Source organism: Vicia villosa, linkage group LG6 (assembly GCF_029867415.1).
Source record: "Vicia villosa cultivar HV-30 ecotype Madison, WI linkage group LG6, Vvil1.0, whole genome shotgun sequence".
Lineage (NCBI taxonomy): Eukaryota > Viridiplantae > Streptophyta > Magnoliopsida > Fabales > Fabaceae > Vicia > Vicia villosa.
In genome coordinates, this window is record NC_081185.1 from 166,302,536 (window position 1) to 166,317,704 (window position 15,169).

The window sequence follows — 15,169 nt, forward strand, 5'->3', positions numbered from 1 at the left end:
TTATGGTGGTTGTGCTCAAAATGAAACAAAATGCCTTGATCCTTTTCTTGCTTTCATAAAATCAACATAAACAAAAGATTAAGCATAATAAAATCCAGTTAAAACAAAGATTGTGGCCTCCAGCATATGAACAATGGAAAGCTTCCTCACATTTATGGTTTGGGAACTAAAGTGATTCAATCAACAAGCAAGTAATGTAAAAGAATGAATGGTATGGTAATTGTGCAAATGAAAAGTTTCCTAAACATGTTATGCTATAGAAAGCGATAAATGAATACCTTGAATGATACAACTTCAAAAACAATACCCTACCATACATCCGCAAGTTGAAACACTCAAGCTTTGGAAAATCACCTAAAAAATCTTCGAATTACCAGACAAAATTTGAATCCAAACAACCAACAAAAGAATTAGAAAAACAAAACTATTATATACTACTAATTAGCCTTGGTGAAAGTGGGAAAAATGAGTGAACCAAGTGGAATGGAAGCCCCGCTGGTACAAAGAAGAAAAACAAAATTCTTGTATGCTCGCTCAGTGAGCTCTGCTCCGCTTAGTGAACATAGCAGAACACAGAAAAATCAGAACTGCACCAGCTGTTCTAATCACTCACCACTTCACCTAAATACCTCATAAACAGAGATGTAAACAATATTTACAACCGTTGGGGTGCCTCCCAACAAGCGCTTGTTTTACGTCGTTAGCTCGACGCCTTTATTGTTTCGGTGTTTGGAAAGTAGCTTCCTCCAATCATGCCATGGTGACGTCTCACCGCACAAGCCTAAAGAAAGTGTCCTAACCAACCACTCAACAAACGTTACGGGTGCAAATATATACAACGATTATACGAACATAAAGGAAAACACAAGTACACAAATATGTACATGAACAAACACATATATAAAAACATGAAACACATATAACTATTAACATACACAAAGAGAAAGTTGGTGAATGTTGGATGCATAAGTTAAAAAGTGAAGAATTGTAAGAAAATAGCTAATCCGAGATCAACATGTTTCACCAACATTCACCAATAAAAGTATAATTATATGTAACATATACAAGTAAACTTATATGGTGAACATAAACAAGTAAACATGTACAAGTAAATATATATACAAGTGAAACTATACAATATATACGATATATACAAAGCTCAAAACCATATAAACTATTGCGATGCAATCACAACCATCCCCGGCAACGGCGCCATTTTGTTGAATGCAGTATAGGGCAAGCAACAAATAAGATTTGGAAATATTGATCCAGGAATTATCGTCCACAGAGATGGAGAGATGCCATTCAACAGTTTCTACGGTTTCGAGCTTGGGTTTGAATGAGCAAAAAGTAAACAAAGATATAGACAGGAAAGAATAACAAACACATTCTTAGAAGAGAAAGAACTTATCAGGAATGTAAATATATTCACTCTTCACAAACATACACTTACCAACCCATTATATTCAACCTACGATACTCGTCTATGTCATCACGTATCTCTCACATAAGCGTCCATCTCTGGAGCACAAACGAGATCATCTCACAACTAAGGTTATCTCTAACGCAAAGTCACGAGAACATCCGTGTTCTCGCGTCGGCGATCTCTTGCGCGCCGCTCAAACACGAAAGCATTACGTACAAATACCCACAGTGAATGCTAGCTCTAAATCTATCTCTAGAGTTCAGAACCAACAGATTATCATCCTAGATAAGGATTCAAGAAGTTTACCTCTAAAGCACCCCAAATCCCCAGCATAGAGCAAAAATCCAGGATAATATCAACACAGATTTGTAAAGCAAGTTAAACATAACATTATAATCGGTAAATATACATAAGATTCAAGTAAATATACAAACAAAACCCAACCAAAGAGAAATACACAAAGAAGAAGAGAAATGAACCGAAAATCTCCCGATTTGTCAGCTCCGTTTGACGCTCAGTCCACCCTGATCATCCTTATGCAACCTCCGAAGTTGTTTTCTAAGCTAATTTTGATCTAAGAATGAAAATGATGGAGTTGGGACTCAAAAATACCCAACCCATAACCTAAAAATGTGATTTTTGCCCCTTTTAATGAGCTGCTGTCTTAGCAGGTCCGCTTAGCGGACCCCCTCCGCTCAGCGGACTCAAAATTGCATCCAGACTCTGATTTTCTCCGCTGGAGCTCCGCTCAGCGGACCCCCTCCGCTTAGCGGACTGACAGCAAAAGTGAAATCTTGTTTTCGCCATAAGTTGAGAACCGTAACTCCGAATTGCGCCCGGTTCGAAGCGTTGGAAATCTTATTCAATGCTCTATCCAATAATGAATGAATGGAAACCAAATTGATGATTTTGATCATCCTTATTTTGAGTCTTTGGAAGTCCGCTTGATGGTGGCTAAGCGGGCTTGCACCAAAACTGCGAAATCGAAGCCGTGCCTTTGACACTTTATTCCTCAAGACTCCAATAAGCATGAATACCTATAAAAACAAAGGAAAAACTATCAAATGGTATAAAAGTATATGAAAATACAATTATTCACAAAGCATACGTATTTATACACAAAACGGGGAATTATTCAAACGGTATTAACAAAAGTATCGATAAGTGCCACTATTTACATACACAAAATAAGTACATTTTGGCACTTATCACCTTCCATTGGATAAACTTGCCTAGAGTTTTACGTAAATCAATTACTTTCTTTTTTAGAGAGACACAAGTCTCACAAGTTTCTCTTAGTTTCTAGTTTTTTCTATTTCTAACTTAAACAATTTATTGCTTTCTCCAAGAGATCCTAAATATTCCTTAAGGTCTAAGTTGTATTTTCTAAGTTTATCATTTTCTTCAACTAACTTAACGCTAATTTTAAACAATTGCTCGTAAGATAGTTTAATTACCTCAAAATCATCTTCCTCATATGATTCCTTTGATCAAACTTCATCTTCTTTGTTGGAAGAAGATTCTTCTATGCTTCTCTCCGAGGTTGATGTTTCTTCTTCCTTTCTTCTTTCCAAGATTCCGCTAGAAGATACTTTTTCTTCATAGTTTCTTACCCGTGAGGTTCCTTTGTTTGGTGTTAAATCTTTTGAAGATCGTTTGACTATTGGGTATGTTCTTTCGAAGGAAACTATAGGAGTTGTTTGATAGGAATTTGACGAAGTTGATGATTCTTTAGTTTTTTTAGTTTGCCCTTTCATCTTTAAATAATTGAACTAGTTCGTTCAATTTCTCTATGATTTCAATTTTTCTTGATTTTTCCTGAAATTCATTAAGTCTCCCAACTCTCAATTTAAAGATTGGAGCAAACTTCCAATTCTTAACTCTTAGATATTCGTTAGCAAAAAATATTCCATTATAATTTGTAATATTTCTAAATTTTGACAGACATTTAAAAGTGGCGTCTTCATCTTGTTTTTCTATAGTGTTAATTTTATTTTGCTCGATACTTGAAGAAACTCCATATATCATTTCAAAAGTCTCTCACATTTTCTTGACGATCTTACTTGAATAAAGAATGATTCACATCGCCTCTTTCTTTAAAAAGAAAGGAAACAAAGATTTTTTTAATGAAATTATAACAAAACAAAATCAAATAATGAATTTTACTAATTAAAGGATGAATTTGATCAATTATAAAAAGAACAAGTATTAAGCCCTTCGAGTTAGGTAATACACAACAATTAAAAAAAAAAACTCAAATTTATACTTTATGACTTTTTAAATATCCTAGTGATTTTGAATTCAAATTATGATTTTGGCTAAGAGCTTAGAAATAAGTTATAAATTAAGATCCCTTAAATAAATAATATTTAGCTTTTCAAAGATAGAATTTTATATTTGAATTTAAATTAAAAATAAACAAAAAGTGATGTTTTTATCTTTTTTATAGAACACATTAATCAATTTCTATCAATAGAAAAATTACTTAAATCAATTTTTGAATCTCAATTTATATTTGTATAAAATATAGTATAATGATATATTATATAAATTTCAAATATTAACTAATACAAATAACTTAAAATGATTGCAAAATAAAAATACTAAAAATGGCGTATTACAATTAACTTTGACTAATATTCATCAACAGATATGCTAGATACAAAACATGAATTTTTCTTTCTCAATAGAAATTTCTCTATACAAAAGTGAATAGTTAAACTCGTAATACTTGTTAAGATGACTCAAATTCTTCTTAATAAAAATTGCAATAATTAAAATTAAATTTAGTTTATTTGAAAACTTTGACTCTAAAGTGAAAAGTCACACTAATTAACTTTTCGGTATTCCACTTCGACACCAAACACATGTTTAAAATATTGTATTTTCAGTAATTTTTTAGTTTAGTTGAATATATTATTGAGTTATTTTAATTTAATTTAAAATAAATTAAAATTTTATAACATTTTAGATCAAAATATCGGTATTTAATTTGAATGCATTTAAAAAAATATACATTTAATAAATTTCCAAATTTTTATTTATTTCTAAAAATTATAATTAAAAAATATACTTTTATTTTAAAAAGAGGTGACGCAAGATTCTTTTCTTTGTGATGCAATGCCACGTAGGTGGCCACCAATCTATAACACACTTCACCAATGGTGCCACGTATCAAACAAACAGTGAACCGAACCGAACCGGCTCGGACCGAAGAGTTGCAACATCGTAAGACGCAAACACAGATCCAAAGTAGCGTAAGCGCCAATCTCATCTCCCAAATCCAACGCCCCTAATCCCCCTTCATCCACCACTTTCAATCTCATCCGTCCATTCCCATTACTTGTTTAATTTATTCACCCTTTTTCGTCTCTAATACACTAGAGTTCTCTTTTGCGTTGTTTTGTCGTTGAATTCTAAGTTGAAGGCCGTTTACTCTCTCTTTCTCTCTGCATTTTCGTTTTCATCTTCCTCTCCCAATCTCCGTCAATTGAATCTCGAAACCAAACCACTCTTCTTTCAATCCACATTGAGACCCACATTATCAACCACTATACACACAATGGTAATATCTTTGATAAATCTATTCATCTTTCTTCACGAGCCATAGTCTTAGATTTAATTTTTATTTTGCAATGTTTATGAAAGTTGATTTGATTTCGAATAACAGGACTCAGTGTTGGTGCCGCCATGGCTTGAGCCATTGCTGAAAACACCGTTTTTCAATATGTGCCGGATTCACGCCGATGCGGCCAGGAATGAGTGTAACATGTATTGTTTAGACTGCAACAATGGCGACGGCGCCTTCTGCTTTTATTGCCGTTCTTCACGGCACAAAGATCATCCGGTCATTCAGGTAAAATGTCTACTAAAAATCATCACAAAAAATGGGTATGTCTGTACCATTCTTATTACCAATAATTTTCTTGTTTTTTTATTTCAATATATAAACCATTTGAAGAAAATGGGTTGCGGCTACGATATCAATTATTATTTCCTTAGATTTCCAAATAATATTGGAGTATTTTGGCCTACATTTTGATTTTTTTTTGTATTTTATTTGGGGTTAATTTGTGATTTTGTTATTTTTTTGTAAATGTTTTTGTTGTTGTTGTTGGATGAATAATTAGATAAGAAGATCATCTTATCACGATGTAGTGAGGGTGTCAGAGATTCAGAAAGTGTTGGACATAAGTGGAGTACAAACATATGTGATAAACAGTGCCAGAGTTTTGTTCTTGAATGTGAGGCCTCAACCGAAATCTGGGAAAGGAGTAGCTCACATTTGTGAGATTTGTGGAAGGAGTCTCTTGGATTCATTTAGGTTCTGTTCTTTGGGATGTAAGGTCAGATTTTAATATTATTATTATTATTATTATTTTAATTTTATTATTAATATTGTCCAATGTCCATATCATTATCAACATGCACATCATTCACAACTCAATCATATGGGTATAACACCCACCACCCATACACCATTACCTACATTTGAAAGCCAATCTCCATCATTCAACATCATAATTATATTCCCACCGATTTTAATTATTCATTTACCTTCATAACTTGTTTATTTAGCATTCACATTTTAATTAATTACTCAAGTTTATGCTATTTATCTCATAATAGTTGAAATCATGTGTTTACACATAAGGTTAATGGATATGCACACCTACATTGTGACTTACAAGTTTTTTTCTGCCTAATCCACCATAATTAGCACATTAGGTTGCCTAATTGATACTTTAATTAAGGTATTCCTTCAAATCTAGGTCTTTGGATTTGGACTTGCCATGAAATTAGTTTTTGAAGCAATCATTTTTGCATTAAATTTACATTATCATTTATCATTTTTTTTGATAAATTATTATTCAATTATAAAATAATATTTTTACATTATTGTTCAATCAAGCCTCATTGTTTCTGATCTAATTATTAATACCAACTAACTTACTTTGAAAAATAACAAAATAATATGTATGCAATATTTGATTGGATGAATCTATAAATTTTAAAATTATTATTGCGATTAAATTCTTTGCATTAATGCCATAAAATTGTTTATTACATGTTCATCTAATTAAACCACATTGTCATGTATTTTTTTTAAATTTATTTAAAATTATTTTTACAAATATCTATTCGGTGTGATTTGATTAGATCCATGTTTTAAAAAAAATTATACAAATTAAATTATAATTTTCTTTGTCTTATTTATAAGAAAAAAAAAATTATTTTGTATTGAATAACCAATGAATTTGGACTGTATAATAGATCAAATACATTAATTATTCAATGAATTTAAAAAATTAACTTTCTCTTATAAATAGTAAAATCAAATCAAAGTGTATATATATATATATATATATATATATATATATATATATATATATATATATATATATATATATATATTAATTATTGGTGTAATTATTTTTACAATATCCATTAATTATAATAATTTGATTATAGTTTATAATTTTTTAATTATAATTATTTGTAAAGTCACACGTGATATACATTTGTAGTGCATTGATGGGGAACATGGCATGTCATACAAATAATTGGATCATGCATTTTATTAATTATTAATCAAATATTATTTTTTGAATAATTGCCTTAGCTTGAAAGAATAAAGAAAAATGGAGATGCAAGCTTTGCCATGGAGGGGGGTAAGAATGAAGCAATGAGAATGGAGGGGGTATCAAGTAGTAGATCAGAAGAAGAATTGCGTGAAGGCTCAACACAAGATATGTATCCAGTCACGCCTCCTCCACCTCCTTTAAATGCAAGAAGAAGAAAAGGTATTCCTCATAGGGCACCTTTTGGTTCTTCTTCATTCTAATGAATCAAAATTGGTACATATTCAAATTTCAATTTACAATACAAACCCTATTTGGTGGGAAAAAAAGAACCTAGTTATTATTATTTTATAATTCTTTTTACAATAAAGTTGAAAAAAAGAATAGGAGCCTTTGGAGAAAGAATGATTATTAATTGGAAAAGAATAGGAAAGGGTATATAAGAAAGCTCCTTCTTTTCCGGTTTGGGTCCCTAAAAAAACAAATTGAAGAACCAATAATGCATATTTGTTTAATTATTATTTTAATATAGTTGGGGGGTGTATATTTAATTATTAAGAAATTATAAAGTAAGTCTTTGTGGAGTCAGTTTTTTGATTGCCCCACCACTCACATGGGCCGTTTACATAAAGTTAATTACACCTTTTTATATTATTATTTTTTAATATTTTTTATTTTTATTTTTATTATAATATACGTGTGCATGTAAAGTTAATAATGGGTACAAATCAACTTTATATTTATCCGATTTAACATTACCCATTTTGGAGGTATCAATGAATTGGCCACACTTTCTCTATGTTTGCCTTTTATGGTTCTGAATCCGTCTTCTCTCATTTATTTTCACCATCATATTTCTAAATGTATTTGACTTGTTAAATCATACTATTGTTTTAAATAAATTATATAACATAGTTAAATGATAATTTTTTATTGGATGATAGTGTAAAATAATTTTACTCTGTCAGTATACTATTTTTAACTCTAAAATACTCTTATTAGTGTTTAGAAATTAATTTATATATACTTTCAGTGTAAAATTCTTTATACCATCAATGTATCATCACTATTCAAATGGATTATTTTAATAGAATTTAAAATAAAAATCAAATAATTTTAATAAATTAACGGTTGAAATTTACTGAGAATTATATCGTCAATGTATTTCAATTAAATTCTACCGTCTAAAAGAGAGTTTCATTGTGAATGTTTAAAGTTAAAAGTTTCATTTTAGTTGAATATGTCAAAATAAATTATATATTATAGAATCAATTATATTTTCTCCAAAAAAATAGAACAAAAGATACATTGAGAACTAAACCGATGCATGACGAATCTACCTTTAACCTTAATTGAAGAAATATATTGAGATAAACAAGTGATTGCATACAAAAGAAGAATCTGCATCACATGGCTTTGGTTAGAGAAGAGAACCATAGCATATATATATATATATATATATATATATATAAAATAAGAGTAGAGGTTGCTTTCCAGCATATGCGATACTTTTTTCTTTTTATAAGCAACAAAACAACGAGTTAACTTACTAAAGTTTTTTTGCCGTGCAATTCGGGTCCTACTTACATTTCCTTACCTAATCAAAAGACACAAATTCTTTTCAAAAAGTTACATTCAGAGTTTGTTCTATGACGCATAAGTTAAGTGGATGTACATCGTATAAGGTTATTATCAACATTGGATTGCTAAATTTCACCATCAGATCAAGTGATACACTACGAGATTCAATGGTAGAAAAAAAAAGAATTCTTTCTCTCTTTTGGTACTAAAGAGGCTCTTCAGCTCATTATGATTTTCAAAGGATGACTATCGGTTCGTATTGCTCAAACAAATGTGGTTTAAGTTAGCTAGTTAATCTACACAATGTTCATGTCAAGAAGGATCGAATCAAATAATTGCAAAATGAATTCAAAACGTATTGTTCAGTGTCGCTCATAAGGTCCAAGACGAAAGGCTTAGTAGCAAAGTGAAGGTAGCAAACATGAAGAACACATGTTCCCTCGTTCTCTCCCAAAGTAGATAACTCTGCCCTCTGATACATCATCCGATGTCTAGATCAATCAGACGGTTGTTCGCACATCGAGTTATATCTCTCGCAGGCGGTTTGAACGGCCTCCAATATATAAAAGGAAAAACATGTCATTCTTAGGTATTTAAATTCATTCACATTCTCATGCTCTTACTAAGTTGGGCATTTGAGTGCTAACCTTGCAGGTCAGTCCCTTCTCCTTCGCACTGGAAGCTCAACTCCATCGTAGTAAAACACCACCTCCTCCTTCACCGAAAAAATCTTAATCCTAAATAGAACACTAACGCCGACTATGGAAAACTATCTTTGATTTACTCGAATTTATACAAAAAACTACATTTTTTCGTCGAAGATCCAGATCTTTGATCTTCGCCCGCTAAATCATTGATTCATTCTCCTGTTATTTTGATATCAACTTTTTTAAGATTATGTCAACATCAAGAAACACTCGATTTGCGAAAGCTGATGCAACCATAGCTCAATCACTTCCTCTAGAAGCTGAAGATCCAATTATAGTGATCTCTCTATCATATCCAATGCTGGATGATCTGACTCCCTCGAGTGTCCTCTGGAAAACAATCCAAGGAAAGCCATCAAATCACCCTCCCTTCCAACCCTAGCACTTGTACATGAGGCATTTCCCGATCTTCAACTATTGTAAGTCAGTCTAGGCGTGTAAGGAGCACCTGATTTATTGAATAACATGTACAACTTGATCGATCAACAAAATTCGCAAGTCTTGGTTGATAGGATCTTGAGAGTTAAAGAGAACTTATGATTTTCTCCTCCAAGAAACAGTAACATACATGGGACGACCTCTTACGCCCAATCGACCACCATTATAGAGTCGAATAAGCTCCATAGTTCCCACACATACACTGGATTGGGAGGTATCCTCTAGTGATTATGATGGAAGAAGTGGAAATCACGTACTAACTAAGGTTCACCATTTTCAAAAAAGAGAAAAAGCTTAATGGAGACACTCTGGCTCCAGAGAGAAAAAGAAACTTGCTATATGCGCAGGTGTTGACAATAAAGTTCCAAGATTTCTATAGAAGCATCTGAAGCTTCCTGCTACAAACCATACCATCCATAATGCTTTCACTCCCACTTGTATAGGGTTTTGAGGATCGACTCTCAATCAACTGGTCATCCATGAAAGATTGATGGCTTAGACTTCAAAAGAGACATCCTTATCATCAAAATGTTATGTCTTTAGCACTTGTTAATTTCATTTGATCAAGTTCATTTTAAGATCATGTGGCTTGATTCATCAAGAAACTTCATAGGTTCATGTGTTTAATTCCATGCTTTGTTCACTAAGTTTCATCAAGTGTGCTTCAAGAAAATATCATTTCAAGGTCTTATATATCTCCTCACGCCTTATAATGCAAGAAAAGTTCAAGAGATTCAAAGTTGATTCAAGAAGTTTGACCTAATTTGGCAAGTATTTGATTCTATGATCACAAGAGCATAACTCTATCAATTTTCATCATCTTAAGTTGATTCTTTTTGGTATGCAATCTTCTAATAATTTTCACCAACTTCTCTTCACATGATTAGATCCAATTGTGTAAAGAAAATCATCAAAAGTTGAGAAACATTACAAGTTACCTTGTGTTTGGGGGTAATAAGGGTTTGGCAACTTTAAAGGATCATAACTTGGTCAATTTTTATCTCCTCAAGCTCATTTTTTCTACAATAATCTTGAGGATGTCTACTACAACTTTGTTTCAAGGTGCAAAATGAGAAAATGATTGGAAGATCATTTAAGATTTGAAAAGATTATAGGTCATCTATGAGATTTTCAAGTAAGTTTCATCAACTTCCAAAGGCCATAACTCTCTCAATTTTTATGATTTTTGAATGGTCTCAATTCCACAATTCTCTTTGAAGAGTCTAATTCAGTTCGTCTTCAAAGACCATGATTGTGGATGGTTGGAGCTAGGAAGGGATACTTTGGTGACTTTCAATGTGGTGGTATAATGGGAGGTGTGGCCCAAGTCAATTTTACCAGGGACCCATGATGGATAACACTATACATGCTTAAAAAAAATTACAAATGTTTGACCTCCCAGGATGGTACGGGTGCCCAATGGATTGATAGTTTGTGGTGGTTAGAGAAAGCTCACGGTGGTGAGAAGCTCTGTTTTGGAGGTATTTTCTGTGGGGTTAGAGCAAGCTCACGAGGGTGAGAAGCTCCGTTAATGGGGTATTTTCAGTGAATAATAGATTGCCTTTCTCAAAGCTTAGGTTGATATATATATATATATATATATATATATATATATATATATATATATATATATATATATATATATATATATATATATATATATATATATATATATATATATATATATGCTTATGGGTATGGATTTATGGAATCTTAAAAAGTAGTATACACTCAACCTTGATCAGGGAACCTGTTGACTGCCTACTTCTTAGACAATCATGGTCATGAATTCTTCCACACACGATTATGGACTACATACATGTTACCATCCACGTTTTTCTTAAGGGAAAGCCACATAATAAGTGGGGATCATGCCTAAATGACATATTTCAGGGCGGGAGCCTGATGATGGCTGGTCCCATATCTATATTGTTGGTTTTTACAAATAAGATAGAATACAAAAAATAAACAGAACAATATATTTACTTCAATATCAGATGAAACAAAAAAATAAAAAAATATAAAGTTGAAAGACAAAGAAATGTAAAATTACGATGAGTGAATGCGAGTTAAACAACCAAAGGAAAGTCACAATTAAACAACTATGGTAACATTAAGCTAAACGATGGTGAAAAAAATATAAATTGAACGATGGTGACTAATATTTAGGTGAATAGTGACCACCCAAATTGTGTTTAGGTCAAAAAGAAAATAAATTGTGTGATTATCTTTGAAAGAAACAATGTGATGATGATGAAGTGTGACTGAAGTAAAATATACCTATGGCGCCGTAAGTGATAAAATTTAAAATTTTAATTGACATGATATATTTTAACAAAATTGATTATTTCAAAAAATTGACATGATATATTTTAACAAAATTGATTATTTCAAAAACTAGCCCTGGTTTTTTAGTTCAAATAGTTTGAAACTGTTCAATTTAATTTTTCCAATATTATATTGGATTTTTCTGACAATGGTTTAGTAAATATAATCAAATCAAATTCATTTTTGGTTTACAGTCCAACTGGTTCAACTGTATTGTCCAGTTTAATTTTTAAAGGAAAAATATCTATTTTGGTCCCATATATATTAATTTTGGGGTTCATTTTGATTTCTTAATTTTAAAAAGTTTTATATTAGTCCTTTATATCTTTAAAATGTATCATTTTAATTTTTTTCATCATATTAGATATTGATTTAGCGATCGATTTTTGAGTTTTTTCGTCGCTAATTAGACAAAAAGAACCAATATGATATATTTGGAAGAGTTAAGAGATTAATATGGAGCTTTTAAAATTAAAGGAGCAATTATGTTAACATTCGAGACAAAAAAGTTATTTTGCCATTTTTAAAATATTAATAAAAATATTTAATTGATAAATGAAGAACATGACATTTATAAATCATGAAGAGATAAAATCATTTCCTATATGATTCATTCAATCCATTTACAGGGTGGAAAGTATGGAAAAATTTATTAAGTTTGTTTATGTTCTATTCATATATTTTTCTCTTCTTATTTTTACACCCATCGTCAATGGTAAGCCATTTTTGTTCATTTAAGAAAAAGAACCGAGTACCACATGGATATATACTAAGCAAATAACCACATGACCTCTAGTGAAACAGGCAAAATTCTTTACTATTTTACACAACATTTTTTCTTATTTTAGTAACATTCTTTTTTATTTTCTTTTTCTTTAATACAGGGGGAGCAATTAAGTGTGAAACTGTTGCTGATTGTCCAAATAATTTGTGTGCGCGTGGTTTAACACAGAAGTGTTATTTTAAACGTTGTATATGTGTTTGAATAACTACTCGTATGATATGAGTGATAAACCAATAAAGTATAAAAAATTAATATTGTGTTAGAATATTCAATGAGTTGGCCCCTAATAATTTAATTTAATTTAATTTAATTTAATTTAATTTAATTTAATTTTAGATATTTTGCTTTGAATTTGTACTTTGAGGTTATATTAATAATGTGAATTGGCATAAAAATATAATACAGATTGTTTTTTGTCTCTCATAATTTTTTATCATATTGAAAACTTGAGCTTTCAAATTAAGTGATTACAATGGACCCTTTACATACTTCTCCCATTTCTAACTCGATGGTTTATTCAAACTCCAAATGATGATGGACACCTTATTTTTGAGGTGAGTTTTTTTTGGGTTTTGATGGGCCACCACGATTACAAATTTTGGGGAAAAAAATGTAAGATTGTCCACACTATAGAGTAAGTGATTTATTTTGTTAATTTGATTAATCATTAATTTGATTTTTATAGAATTTCGACCACCGAATAATTTTTAAACTTGGTTTTGTTTTGCTGGTTATATTTTTTTTAGAAATTCAACAAGGATTTACTCTTTTGGATGTGATGTAGAATACATTCTCATGCTCTTACTAAGTTCGGCGTTTGAGTGCTAACCTAGCAGGTCAGCCACTTCTCCGTCGCACTAGAAGCTCAACTCCACCGTAGTAAAACATCACCTCCTCCTTCACAGAAAGATCTTGTTCCTAAATAGAACACGAACGCCGCCTATGGAAAACTATCTCTGATTTACTTGAATTTATATGAAAAACTACATTTTTCGTCGAAGATCTAAATCTTTGATTTTCGTCAGCTGAATCATTGATCCATTCTCCCGTTATTTTGATATCAACTTTCTAAGATTATGTCAACATCAAGAAACACTCGATTTGCAAAAGATGATGCAACCATAGCTCAATCACTTCCTCTAGAAGTTGAAGATCCAGTCATAGTGACCTCTTCATCTTATCCAATGCTGGAAGATCTAATTCCCTCAAGAGTCCTCTAGAAAACAATCCAAGGAAAGCCATCAAATCACACTCCCTTCCAACCCCTAGCACTTGGACATGAGGCATTTCCCGATCTTCAACTATTGTAAGTTAGTCTAGGCGTGTAAGGAGCACCTGATTTATTGAATAACATGCACAACTTGATCCATCAACAAAATTCGCAAGTCTTGGCTGATAGGATCTTGAGGGTTGAAGAGAACTTGCGATTTTCTCCTCCAAGAAATAGTAACGTACGTGGGGCGGCCTCTTACACCCAGTCGACCACCATTCTAAAGCCGATCCCGACTAGAACGCTTACATTACATGAATAAGCTCCACAGTTCCCACACATACACCGGATTGGGAGGTATCCTTCAGTGATTCCGAGGGAAGAAGTGGAAATCATGTACTAACTAAGGTTCACCATTTTCGAAGAAGAGAAAAGCTTAATGGAGACACCCTGGCTCCAGAGAGAAAAAAAATCTTGCTATATGCGCATGTGTTGACATTAAAGTTCCAAGATTCCTATAGAAGCATCTGAAGCTGCCTATTACAAACCATACCATCCACAATTCTTTCACTCCCACTTGAATAAGGAGTAGTGTCATACCCTAATTTTCGGCCATAAGATCCCCCAATCATTTTGCATTCCTACCACATATCAAGACCACAATCTTGAGCTGGATCTTTAGTTTGATGCTCATCTTGCCTTTAGGGAAATCACCAAGCACCCATGTTTGTTTAGTTTGTGAATATTTCTTTGTTATATTATACTAATCAAAATACAAAAAATATATCTCGTGTCTTTCATTACTTTGTGCATTGTAGGTGTTGAAGCAAGGACATTCATCTCCTCACCTAAACTAAGTTTTTGAGGATCGACTCTCAATCAACTAGTTATCCATGGAAGCTTGATGGATTAGACTTAAAAAGATACATCCTTATCATGAAAATGTTATGTCCATGATTTCTTCAATAAGTTTCATTTTATCAAGTTCATCTCAAGATCATGTGGCTTGATTTTCATCAAGAAACTCCATAGATTCATGTGTTTAATTCCATGCTTTCTTCAATAAGTTTCATCAAGCTACGAGCCTCATCATCAAGTGTGCTTTTAATAAAT

The 15,169-nt window shown here is 31.8% G+C and overlaps 1 protein-coding gene and 1 long non-coding RNA gene across 2 annotated transcripts; both read left to right on the plus strand.

Moving 5' to 3' along the window:
* The first annotated feature begins 4,772 nt into the window (after positions 1-4,772).
* On the plus strand, positions 4,773-7,807 carry LOC131613133 (protein RGF1 INDUCIBLE TRANSCRIPTION FACTOR 1-like). Its single transcript, XM_058884833.1, has 4 exons — positions 4,773-4,991; positions 5,097-5,282; positions 5,557-5,772; positions 7,050-7,807. Exons 1-4 carry the CDS (start codon positions 4,989-4,991, stop codon positions 7,269-7,271), a joined length of 627 nt encoding a protein of 208 aa, XP_058740816.1. The 5' UTR covers positions 4,773-4,988; the 3' UTR covers positions 7,272-7,807.
* A 4,846-nt stretch (positions 7,808-12,653) lies between these two features.
* LOC131613134 (uncharacterized) lies at positions 12,654-13,118 on the plus strand. The gene is made up of 2 exons (XR_009287580.1): positions 12,654-12,777; positions 12,947-13,118. It is a non-coding gene; the product is annotated as an uncharacterized LOC131613134 (long non-coding RNA).
* Positions 13,119-15,169: the final 2,051 nt, after the last annotated feature.